The 12,511-nt window shown below is 44.3% G+C and overlaps 1 protein-coding gene across 1 annotated transcript in view; it reads right to left on the reverse strand.

Moving 5' to 3' along the window:
- Nucleotides 1-12,511, reverse strand: part of TFB1M (transcription factor B1, mitochondrial) — a 64,372-nt gene that overhangs the window by 2,643 nt on the left and 49,218 nt on the right. Inside the window, exon 6 of the mRNA XM_043457345.1 lies at nucleotides 3,815-3,942. Coding sequence (XP_043313280.1) covers nucleotides 3,815-3,942 — 128 coding nt within the window. The remainder of the gene's footprint in view (nucleotides 1-3,814; nucleotides 3,943-12,511) is intronic.

Below are 12,511 nucleotides of genomic sequence, written 5' to 3' on the forward strand. Positions count from 1 at the left end.
GAGCCCATTACTTAGCTGGGGTTGTCCTGGAAACACCAGGGCCAGCTCTGGGCTCAGGCCAGTTCCAGGACTGCTACAAGCAGGATGTACTTGCTGTGACTTTTTTTTCCCTCCCTGAATCAGGGCTGTCCCATGTAACTCTAAGGGTCACACCCTTTGTGACCTCCAGCTCATGTCCTACTTGGAGCAGTGCATGCTGGCGGGGGGTGGGTGGGGAGCTGCAGTGAACCAGAGGGGTGCCTTCACTCTAATTGTACCAGGATAGCCAGCGGCATCACCAACTAGAGAAGTAGTAACTGCCTGGTGAGCATGAACACCTGCCTAACTAGAGCCAACCAATGGCAGGCTGTCAGGTCCTCCAGGGGGAGTCTGTGGGTTCTAATGGTTTCAGGAGGCAGCTGTCCAGTTGGGCTAAAGTAATTTCATATGCTAAAGGGATTCTTCACAAAACCAGAAAGAGAGAACTGAAATGGAGCTAGCTATTCTTAGAAAATAATGCATTCTAAGTCACTTCAGTCATGTCTGACTCTTTGTGACCCCATGGACTGTAGCCCCGCCAGGCTCCCCTGTCCATGGGATTCTCTAGGCAAGAATACTGGAGTGGGCAGAACTAGAACAAATAATTTCACAATTTGTATGGAAATACAAAAAACCTCGAATAGCCAAAGCAATCTTAAGAAAGAAGAATGGAACTGGAGGAATCAACCTGCCTGACTTCAGGCTCTACTACAAAGCCACAGTCATCAAGACAGTACGGTACTGGCACAAAGACAGAAATATAGATCAATGGAACAAAATGGAACGCCCAGAGATAAATTCATGCACCTATGGACACCTAATCTTTGACAAAGGAGGCAAGAATATACAATGGAAAAAAGACAACCTCTTTAACAAGTGGTGCTGGGAAAACTGGTCAACCACTTGTAAAAGAATGAAACTAGAACACTTTCTAACACCATACACAGAAATAAACTCAAAATGGATGAAAGATCTAAATGTAAGACCAGAAAATATAAAACTCCTAGAGGAGAACATAGGCAAACATAGGCAAAACACTCTCTGACATAAACCACAGCAAGATCCTCTATGACCCACCTCCCAGAATATTGGAAATAAAAGCAAAAATAAACAAATGGGGCCTAATTAAACTTAAAAGCTTTTGCACAACAAAGGAAACTATAAGCAAGGTGAAAAGACAGCCCTCAGAATGGGAGAAAATAATAGCAAACGAAGAAACAGACAAAGGATTAATCTCAAAAATATACAAGCAACTCCTACAGCTCAATTCCAGAAAAATAAATGACCCAATCAAAAAATGGGCCAAAGAACTAAGCAGACATTTCTCCAAAGAAGACATACAGATGGCTAACAAACACATGAAAAGATGCTCAACATCACTCATTATCAGAGAAATGCGAATCAAAACCACAATAAGGCACCACTACACACCAGTCAGAAAGGCTGCTATCCAAAAGTCTACAAGCAATAAATGCTGGAGAGGGTGTGGAGAAAAGGGAACCCTCTTACACTGTTGGTGGGAATGCAAACTAGTACAGCCACTGTGGAAAACAGTGTGGAGATTCCTTAAAAAACTGGAAATAGAACTGCCATATGACCCAGCAATCCCACTCCTGGGCATACACACCAAGGAAACCAGATCTGAAAGAGACACATGTACCCCAATGTTCATCGCAGCACTGTTTATAATAGCCAGGACATGGAAGCAACCTAGATGCCCATCGGCAGACGAATGGATAAGAAAGCTATGGTACATATACACCATGGAATATTACTCAGCCATTAAAAAGAATACATTTGAATCAGTTCTAATGAGATGGATGAAACTGGAGTCCATTATAAAGAGTGAAGTAAGCCAGAAAGATAAACACCAATATAGTATACTAACACATATATATGGAATTTAAAAAGATGGTAACGATAACCCTATATGCAGAACAGAAAAAGAGACACCGGATGTATAGAACAGACTTTTGGAGTCTGTGGGAGAAGGCAAGGGTGGGATGATCGGAGAGAATAGCATTGAAACATGTATATTATCAAGTGTGAAACAGATCGCCAGCCCAGGTTGGATGCATGAGACAAGTGCTCAGGGCTGGTGCACTGGGATGACCCAGAGGGATAGGATGGGGAACACATGTAAATCCATGGCTGATTCATGTCAATATATGGCAAAAACCACTACAATATTGTAAAGTAATTAGCCTCCAACTTATAATAATAAATGGGAAAAAAAGAGAGTTATAAAAGAAAAAGAAAAAAAAAATACTGGAGTGGGCTGCCATGCCCTCCTCCAGGGGATCCTTTGGTCCAGGGCTTGAACCTGTTTCTCTCTACATCTCGTGCATTGGCAGGCAGGTTCTTTACCACTAGTGGCACCTGGGAAGCCCTAGAAAATAATATGTGCCTCTAAAGCTAAACTGATTTAAAGAACTACAGTTGACTATAGGTGGATATCTTAAAAACACACATGTGCTTTCCTGCCTTCTTAGACTATGTTGGGCCTAGTCACATGTTTTCCTGTCACTGGCTATCCAGCATCACTGGCGACCTTGAGGCCTCTCAGGCTCACACACAGGAGCTCTCTGTTAATAAAAACGAGCTCACACGGATACTCTAGACATTGTTCTGGCTACTCAGAAGTTATCTTTGCTTCCTAATTTTAAATATGTCCTTAAATATTCAAGATATAGCAACCTGATGGAAAGAGGGCATTAAAAAACCCACACACTTAGGAAATACACATATTTGGTTTCTGTCCAGGTTCCTGAGACAGAGCTTCTAAAATCTTTGAAATTTCCTGAGTAAGGGGTGACAGGAGCATCGTTTGTTATTCATAACAAGCCCCTTTCGACCATACCTGAGTTCTGTGCTAGTGAGGTGATTCTTGGTGGCCCCTGGAAAGCATCAGGCTAGGGGACTCAGTTATGTGACTGAAGGATGCACCTACCACTGCACGTGTGAGGACAGGAGAGCTGGAAAACTGAGCTCAATCGCCAGTGGCCAATGCTTTAATCAGTCCTGCTCAGGTAATGAACTTCATAAGCCCCCAAATAATAGGGTTAGGAGAGCCTGGAGGTTGCTGAACACAGAGAAGTAAGAAACCTCGAGAGGGCATCCCTCCCCCAAACCATGTCCGGGGCATCTCCTCCAACTTGGCAGTTCCTGAGTTATAGCCTTTAAAATCAACACATGAAAGTATGAGCCATTCTAGCAAATTATTGAAGCTGAAGATGGACGAGATGATGGAAACTGCCAATTTAGAGCCAGTCAGTCGTAAACACAAGCAGCAACCTGGGACTTGCCACTAGTGTCTGAAGTGGGGACAGCCTGGTGGCACTGGGCTGAGGGGCTGCATTAATGCCAGGCAGTGAGTTATCAGACCTGAATTAAACTGCAGGACACCCAGGTGGTGGTCAGAGACTTAGGGAGTTCGCTCATGTTGGAGAACACACCACACGTGCAGTGGCAGAAGTGTCAAGAGCAACAACAGCTCAGATGGTTTGAGTCTTGAGTGAAATCATGACCTCCCAGTACAGGCTCACTGTAAACTGTGTGATGTCAGTTTTAGTTTGTACTTAAGATCAAACCAAACAAAACCTCCCAGTGGCATCTGAGGTTAAGTCAACGTTTTGCTTTCTCCTCAGTGGCTGTCAAGGTTTGTTCATCGCAGGATCTGAACTAAGAGCAACATTTACAGGCAGTTTGAACAATCATAAAAACATTAGTTCTTAATCTTGGAAGGTGATTGAGGAGTTTGTAAAAAGTGCTACCGAGTAGGAAAAAACATTCTTACCCGAGCCCTCGATGGCAGTATTTCCTGCGGAACTGAAAGGCATTCTGAACCACCTTCTCCACCAGCTTGAAGGGCTGCTCGATCCTGGGCCGGGTCAGGGGGGTGAAGTGCACCACCGCCGAGTCCACCTTCATGTCAGAAACACACAGCATTTTACAGCCTGCTGTGGCACACTGAACGGCTTATCTTGTCGGCACAGGCGGACGGGTCAGCGGGAGCACGGTGGGTCTCCTCCAGGCACGTACAATGCCCCCCTCGCCTCTGCGCTGCCGCAGGGAACTCCCAGCTGGCTGCCTCTGTTCAGTGACAGCAGCCACTAGGCCTGTGCTTAATAGTCACCTAATTTTAGAATGTGGTTTTACAAAGGCCATTTGAGATTAATCCAAGTAATCTTTAAAGTCTGTAGGCAGGTAAGAAATAGCATTAGACTATTCAGCTTTTGAATGAGTGAAAAATAAGCTGCAGCAGCAGTTCCGACTATAAGGCTGGACTTCCAAAAGCCAGAGACGTGGCAGATGGGCCCCCAAGGACCACTCAGCACTAAACTCCCCAGAAAGGGAATCAATTAGGACACCACTTCTTTCGGATATAGACACTGATTAATCAGCTGGATTGAATTCATGCTCGTTGTCTGCATGGCCACATAACTTTCTGCTAACAACTTTAAGTGTCCCACGAGGCACAGGCAGGAACCAAATGGAATGGAAACCACCAAAAATACTACTGTTTAAGTGTTAAGCTACTACCAGCTGTTGAGATTCTTTATCAGAAAATAAAACTTCTCAGGCATATCCCTATTCTAAAAATGGACTCACAGTGGTTCACAAGGATATATTCAAAACAACACTGGAAAATGCTGCAAGTAAAGACTAGGAGAGGAAATGGAGTCAAAGCAGCTATGACACACACAAGAGCCTGATAGAGATGTGGTCTAGGAAAGGGGAAGTCTACTCGTAATTTACAAACCTTCAGTCTCTAAGGGATCACTGCTAAACCTGCTCTTTAGGACATCATACACTCTACAGAGGCTAAGAAAGTACAACAATTAATGAAGTGTGGGCCGTACCACTACTTGTCAAAAGGAATTCTATGCTTTAAAATTCACAGGGGTTATCGTGTTCTCTTGGGAGGACATGTTCCTAAATATCCTTGTGGCTACAAAATTATTCCTTCAACTGGGCCTGTAATATATAAGGATGGGGCAACTTTTGTTGTTTGTTTTTAGGTTGGAGGAAAAGTATTCGCACGTGATGTGAGGATGTGTGGATGAGAAAGACCCAAGAGGACCAACCTGGATGGGCTTTCAGAGGCACTAGGGGTGTCTCTCCTGATAGGTGGGGGCTGAGCCACCTGGAACCACCCTGCTGACCTCCCCGCCCCCACCCCCCACCCCATCACTGAGGCTGGCAAATGCTGAGAATGTTCTAAGCTGAAGAGTGAAAGCTGGCAATGGAGACCTTGCAGCTGAAAACGCTCCCTAAAATGTCCATCTTCAGACTGTTTTAGTGATGATTATACCCCTTGGGTGGAACAGTTATTCTTCCACTGCAGAGTGACTGACTATCTCAATGTTCTTATTAAATTTTAATCGTTTTTCAAATTGTGCTCTCTGTGTTTCTCCAAGTTCACTAACAAGCACTTTCTTTCCTATAGGAAACTAAGTGTTTCAGTTAAAAGGCCAGGACTCTCCTTAGAGCTTCACAAAAACACCACAGAAAAGGATCCAGGGGCCCCAGAGATGTTTGTGGTCAATACAGAGGAGAGAGGCACGGGAGAACAGACGGGACTGGGGATCAAGTGAACTCAACTGTTCTAGACCATTCTCTCAACTTCGCCCCAGCCCTTTCTACCACCTGCGTTCACTGGCCTTCCTGTCCTGACCGCTCATTCTGCCAACCCTCTGTGACTCGGCCCCTTGAGCCCTTTCAGTCCAATCCTTCCACATTAGTTCTGAAAGGATTCTTCCGGTCAGCAGCCTGCCAGTCTCCAGAGAAAATAATTTTTTAGTAAACTGAGATAAAATTAAACCCTACCCAACCCTAAACCCACAAATTATTATCAAAACTCTAATGTTCAAATACCATTAAGACCAAAGGCACGGAAACAGGGATAGATGCATTCTCCTTCCAGTAAGAAACTGCCACTCCTAGAATCCTTGGATTTAAAAATTTGGCCTCATCTTTATTTACCTGATTTTATTCCTTTGAGACATAGCTGGTATTTACAAATACAGGCAACGTCTGTTTTTCGTTTTTTAAAAAGTTTAAAACCCTGTATAAATATAGCAGCACCCCATATAAACTGTAGCAGTAGACTTCTAAAGTTTGAATATAACTTTGATACCCAGTTAAGTTGGCTAATAGTATGTTTCAGATAAAAGGAAATCTCCACTCACAATCAAATACAGTCACTGTTTAGCAGAGGATCACAGAAAACTCATGCAAAAAGGCTCTTCCAGTAACATGTCCTGCTTCTCTGGGAGACCTAAACTACCCTCTTTTCTATACCTGCCTCTAAACACACTTCTCAGAATCACGCTGTAGGATGGAGCCCATTTTCTGTAGAACCACAGGAAAGCTACTTGGTATCTATGGTAACAGATTCAAAAACGCTTTTTACTTATAAATGAATGCTTATTTAAAATTACAACCATTAAATTTCCTTGCCTGAGTTTCAAGTCTGTTAAAGGGTTTGATTCCAAAAAAGAAGTCAGTACATGGGCACTGGATGCAGTTAAAAATTCCGGTTTAAATGTTGCCAGTCCCTTTCCAAACTCAGCTGATCAGTATACTAAAATGACCTACTAAAATTTCAAATTAGAGCACTTACAACTTTAAATATTTGCCTCTCCAACCCACTGTTAAGGTCAATGCTGCACAAAGCGGAGGTCCTGCTTCTCAACATTAGCAGGCTGCAGGCGGTGTCCCACTTCCCAGGCCAGGGTGTCTAGGACATGACTAGTTATGAGCTCAGAGCAGCAGTTCGGCCTCATGGCAGAACTGGCGTAAGAAGCTATTAAATCTCAGATATTGCCAGCTCAGATCCTGAATCAACATGGTCCAGGGAACACTGAAGACTGTACAGCCCTGTTTCTGACTTTGAGATGATCATAACATGTCAAAGATCTCAATAACTACCCCATGGAAAGGTACAGAAACAATACTGGCCATTATCAAAGAAAAGGTCTTCAACAGCTCCCATGGTGTTCAGGACCATTAAAGGGTAAGCCAGTGGAGAGGAAAAACGCTTAGGAAGTTACAGTTCACTTAGCCAAGATACGACTACAACTGGGAGAGGACAGAGGAATGATTCGAACAAAGGACGACTACAGGGAATAATCAGACTCCAGAGACAACCCAAGGATTCGACCTTCAAGGTAGGACTGTCTCAGATTCGTGCAGAGGGCATGAAGGGTCCAGAGATCCTGAGGTAGGAGAGTCACGTTCGGCGTCAGGAGAAATGAGAGTCGGGTGAGCACCCTGGGGATGCTCGGTTCCCCCCTAACCAGTGCTGGCTCCCTCCCTCAGGGTTCCCACGCCCATGTCTCCGTCAGAACGTCCTAGGCCCTGCGGCTGCACCTTCCCCCGAGAAGGGTAGCGGTCAGTCACTACTGCCTATGGTATTATAGTTATGCAGCTTGTAGAACGCCTGAATGTTTTCCCTCTCTTTTCCTGCTTAGAATGATACAGAAAGAACAGATTTTCAACAGTCACAGTGTGTACTCAGAGCATAAGCATGTAAGAAAAGTGAGTGAGCTAAGGGCACGATAAGAAGTCTAAGAGAAAGCCAAAGTGAAGGCAGAGGATGGAGAGTGCTTTCTAAGGTGTATATTATGTAAATACATGTATGTATGTATGTATGTAAATTAGGCCAACTAGCAACAACAAGACATATGAGGGTTTCTTGGTCCCAAGGACGGGAACAATTTTGGGGAGGTGAACACTTAATTTTAAACAAATACAAGAGGGACAAGAACGCACAAATACTGGATTAGGATATTCTGTTATACTTGGAGGTACACCGAATGATCACAGGGAAAACACCTTTCTAAAACAACAACCTTTCCCACAAACCATGACTTTAGTGTTTGTGTAACAACATCCCCCGGAGGCACCTGGGGATGGAGGAGGTCCCTGCTAGGGGCTGGGCTGTGGCGGCAGAGGGCGCTGCAGCCAGGGCCTGACCTCTGGTTTTGTTTCATGGCTCCAGAGAAACTCCAGCACCTCTGAATCAGTCAGCTCCCTGGGGTGGCTTCAATGTATACAAACTCACCAGGTAGTCAGTAATTGCGGCTGCTATAAATATTACCATTACTATACTGAGAAGATGGATAAATGAACATGGATGCATATCTACTAATTCATAATGAGTCACAACTGTCAGAGAGACATGCAAGTTGACTCGTACATTCCCTTCCTAAAAAAATGGCCTAAAGTGCAAGCCCTTACGCTGCGAAGGCTTGCAGAGGCACAGAAGAGGAACAAGCTCATGCAGACGCTGTTGCCATGGTCACTGGTGCTCAGCCCGAGGGCCTGGCCACTCACGGGCACAAGGTAGAGGGCACCGGACTCTCCCAGTCCGTGTGCTCTCAGCACCCAGGCCTGCTCTCCTTTTGCGGGGGTGCCCTCTGGGCTCACGCTGTCCTGCTCTTCCTGTTTCTGACTTGAAAGACAGTCTGTCTTTTTAAAGATGAATTCCACAGCTACCAGATCTCTTCCTTCACATGCTCATTTTACTAGTTTAACTCACGGAGTTTTGGGGGACCTCCTATGTATGTAACCAGAGGTGTAACAATAAATAAAGAGAAATGATGGAAACTGATATAAGCTCCCTAGTTTGGCAATATCACAAAGTCCACACGAACCCACCCAGGACGGCAGAGCGTGCGCTAGGACGGAAACGCAGCAGACCAGTGGGCAGAGAGGGAGAAGCACAAGGCAGGCAGGCAAAGGGGAGGAGGAGGAGGGGCGGTGAGCTGAGAGCCAGGCCCAGACGAGGGGCGCTCAGGCCACGACCTGAGACACGACCGGCAAGTGAGGATGTTCTTGAAGAAAATGTCCTGGTTTTTAAAATAACATGCAAAGCCAACAACAAATACATACTTACAGGTTGATTTCCAGGTGTCACTGCAAAATCCAAAGACTGTCTTAATATTCTAAAATAATGTGATAAAGACATAGAAAGCCAATCCTCAAGATCCTTCCATATGAAGACAATAAAAAGGAGTAACAAAATGTTGGAAAGATAAGGTAGTAAATAACAGAGAAATGGCAATGTAAGCCACATCAGAAACACGTGTCTGAGTTGCACAGAGCCGCGGAGCCGGGATGGCCTCATTAGACATTCGGGAGCACACGGTAACCAGAGAACAGTCATCTTCATTTAAACACAGTCCTCACTGTAATCAACTAGTCTACAAACCACCAATTCTAAAGGATCAAGTGTTCAGGGCAGCCTAAAGCATTATTTTAAATAAAATGACCATAAAGGTGGAGGAAAAGAAAGCAGTGATTGTACTCATAGCTGATATTGTTAATATTCCAGGATGGAGTCAAGAAGAGAAACATTCTTTTAGGATTAAGTCAGTCACTTTAAATTTGTGGGACTGGAACAGGTAAACTCTCTTATTAATCTTAAATTATTTTTTAAGGTTGAAGAGAAAATAAATGAGAAGACACTTAAAAAAAAATCAGAACCTCAACTTTCCATTGGAATTAAGTGGGCAGTATTTTAAACACACACGGACTGGGCACCATCCCTGACAACACAACTGAGGGCCCCAAGGCTTTTCTGAAGCGGATGATGCGTGTGTGTGGGCAGGAGTGAGAGACGCAGGTCTGGAGAACCACCTCTCACAAAGGCTTGGTATTGCTATTTCTTCTCCAACATTCAGCCAAACTACTGATTCTTGAAACAAAAACTTGTCTGAATATCCAGAATACTGTCACTGAGAAAAATACACCACGGGAATCACATGTCATTTTTTCCTAAAAACAGATAAATGAAAACATTTTAAAGAAAACAGTTGGGACTGCTGAGTCACTGGCCAGCTACTCTGCAGAGTCACTTTTGGACTTGGCATGAGTGAGAAGCAAATGTTTATTATTTCAGGCTACAGAGGTGTCAGGGTTCATTTGTTTCCAGAGCTTAATCCAGACCACCACAGAAAGGAGTGACTCATATTATAATGAGACTTAAAAACATATTCTGTTCTAAATGGGACAGGGCAGGGCTGTGTGTACAGAGGTTCAAAAATCACAGTATTCCGGGCTTGAATCCCACATTCCCACTACTTATTTATTTTATGGACCTTATGTAACTTCTTAGGAGCTTAGTTTTCTCACCTCTAAAAATGAGACCATTTCTTCTATCTCATAGACTTCGTTTAAGAATTAAATAGCAGGACTTCCCTGGTGGTACAGATGGGAGCCTGCCTGCCAATCCAGGGGACACGGGTTTGATCCCTGGTCCGGGAAAATTTCACATGCCGCTGAGCAACTGGGCTCGTGGGCCACAACTACTGAAACTCACGCACGCAAAGCCTGTGCTCCACATCAAGAGAAGCCAACTCAATGAGAAGCTCCCCCGCTCACTGAAACTAGAGAAAGCCCACGCAGCAACAAAGACCCAGCGCAGCCAAATATAAAAAAAAATTAAATAAATACCGTTTTGCCTCAGATAGTACTAAAGAGTTGCAAAATTAATTAATAAAATGACAGTCTCATTTAAAAATTACACTTTTAATCATGTAAAGGTAATGTATTATTTTATATACTCAAAATCAGTTTCTGAACTCATTCAACAAATATATATCACACCCTGAAAATAAGCCAGGTACCATTCCTCGCACAGCACTGGCCATTAACAAGACAGCAGGAAATCCCTGCCCTTGTGAGGTTACATTCTAGAGGTCTTAAGCCAAGCGTAAGCAGGAGAGGGGCTCAGAGGTGGTAGGTTTCTGGATTTATTTTCAAGTTTTGGAACAAAAGAACTTGTTGATTGAATGGATATTGGGTATTGAAACAAAGGATGCTTTTAAGATCCGGGGATGCATTTGCTGTTAACGGACACTGGGAAACTGGGGAGAATCACTGTGGGGAAGATCAGGAGTTCAGTCCTGTCCCTGACAGATCTGAGACATCTATCAGTGAGTCACGTCGCCAGCTGGATATACAAAAGTTGGGTGTTCAGTGGGGAAGGGCTGGGAAGAGAGACATACTAAGTAAACAGAGGTAAGGTTTACCTAGCGAAGCCTCTGGACTTAAAAAGATTTCTCTGTCCTCTCTACAATGGTAGTGGATGATTATGTCGATGAATTACATTTCTCTGTGCACTTCTACTTTCTAGCTCCTTTTCCTTGGGCCTCACTGTGCGGCTTGTGGGATCTTAGTTCCCCCACCAGGGATCGAACCAGCCCAGGCCATGTCACTGAAAGCACCAAATCCTAACCTCTGGACCACCAGGGAAGTCCCTGTGGCTCCTTTATGCAAGGAATTCTGCCTTGTGTTAAAGGTCTATAGTTAAGGAAAGTTATTTACATTTCAGAAGTTTGCCTTTTAAACACAGGTGGTTAAGGGACTTCCCCGGTGGGCCAGTGGTTAAGATCTGTGCTTCCAGTGCAGGGGGTGAGGTTTTGATCGCTGGCTAGGGAATTAAGATCCCAAGACACTGAGGCGTGGCTGGGGGTGGGAGAACAGGCAGTTAATACATTATAGGGTAAGTATACTCATCAAGACAGAAAAAAATCAAAAAGTTCTTGAAAACACTAATGTGCAGGACCTCCCTGGTAGTCCAGGGGTTAAGAATCTGCCTGGTAGTGAAGGGGACACAGGCCTGATCCCTGGCCCGGGAATATCCCACATGCTGCGGAGCAGCTAAGCCCAAGGGCCACAACTACTGAAGCCTGCGTGCCCTGGAGCCCACGTGCTCCACAACAAGAGAGGCCACCGCGATGAGAAGCCCAAGCGCCACGATGAAGAGTAGCCCCCACCTGCCACAACTAGAGAAAGCCCACGCTCAGCAGCAAAGACCCACTGCAGCCAAAACTAAATAAATTACTTAATTGAAAAAAAAAAAAAAAAGCAATGTACATTAAAGCATGCTTAAGCCATTTATCCTCAGGAGGCTGTGTTATGCTGGAGGCCAGAGCAGGGAGCAGTCACCGGCCGCTCCTCCCACCGGCCCCCAGTCAGCCTCAGCACAGGTGAGTGCGCACAACCACCACGCAAGGAGCGGAACAAGCCAAGACCCTGAAGGCATCGGGTGGACTCGATACAGCAGTGACAGCAATGCTGTTAGTGCCTGAAACTCAGCTCTACTCCATCCAGCACTTACACAAAGAACTGCTTATATATCTCCATGAAACAAAAGAAGGAAGTTAGGTTTATCCATCAAAATTACAACACTATGGCTAAAAAACAAATGCACAGACATTCAACTTCTAAGTGGAGAAAACAATACGTATCTTGCTAGATGCCAGACTTAGAGAAGATTAAAGCCAACCAACAAAAAACTTAGAAAGATCCATATAACTGAAACATGCATTTTTATTAGTCACTGCTTTTTAAAGAAATGAGTAACATCTAACATGGCTATTAGCAGTAGTAAAAATTTAAACATCCAACCATACGTAAAATTATCTTCCGTTCTCATAGTGGTTATAAATGCATAACTTGTAGAATTAGAATTACTGAGGTA

The sequence above is a fragment of the Cervus canadensis genome, chromosome 33, assembly GCF_019320065.1.
Source record: "Cervus canadensis isolate Bull #8, Minnesota chromosome 33, ASM1932006v1, whole genome shotgun sequence".
Lineage (NCBI taxonomy): Eukaryota > Metazoa > Chordata > Mammalia > Artiodactyla > Cervidae > Cervus > Cervus canadensis.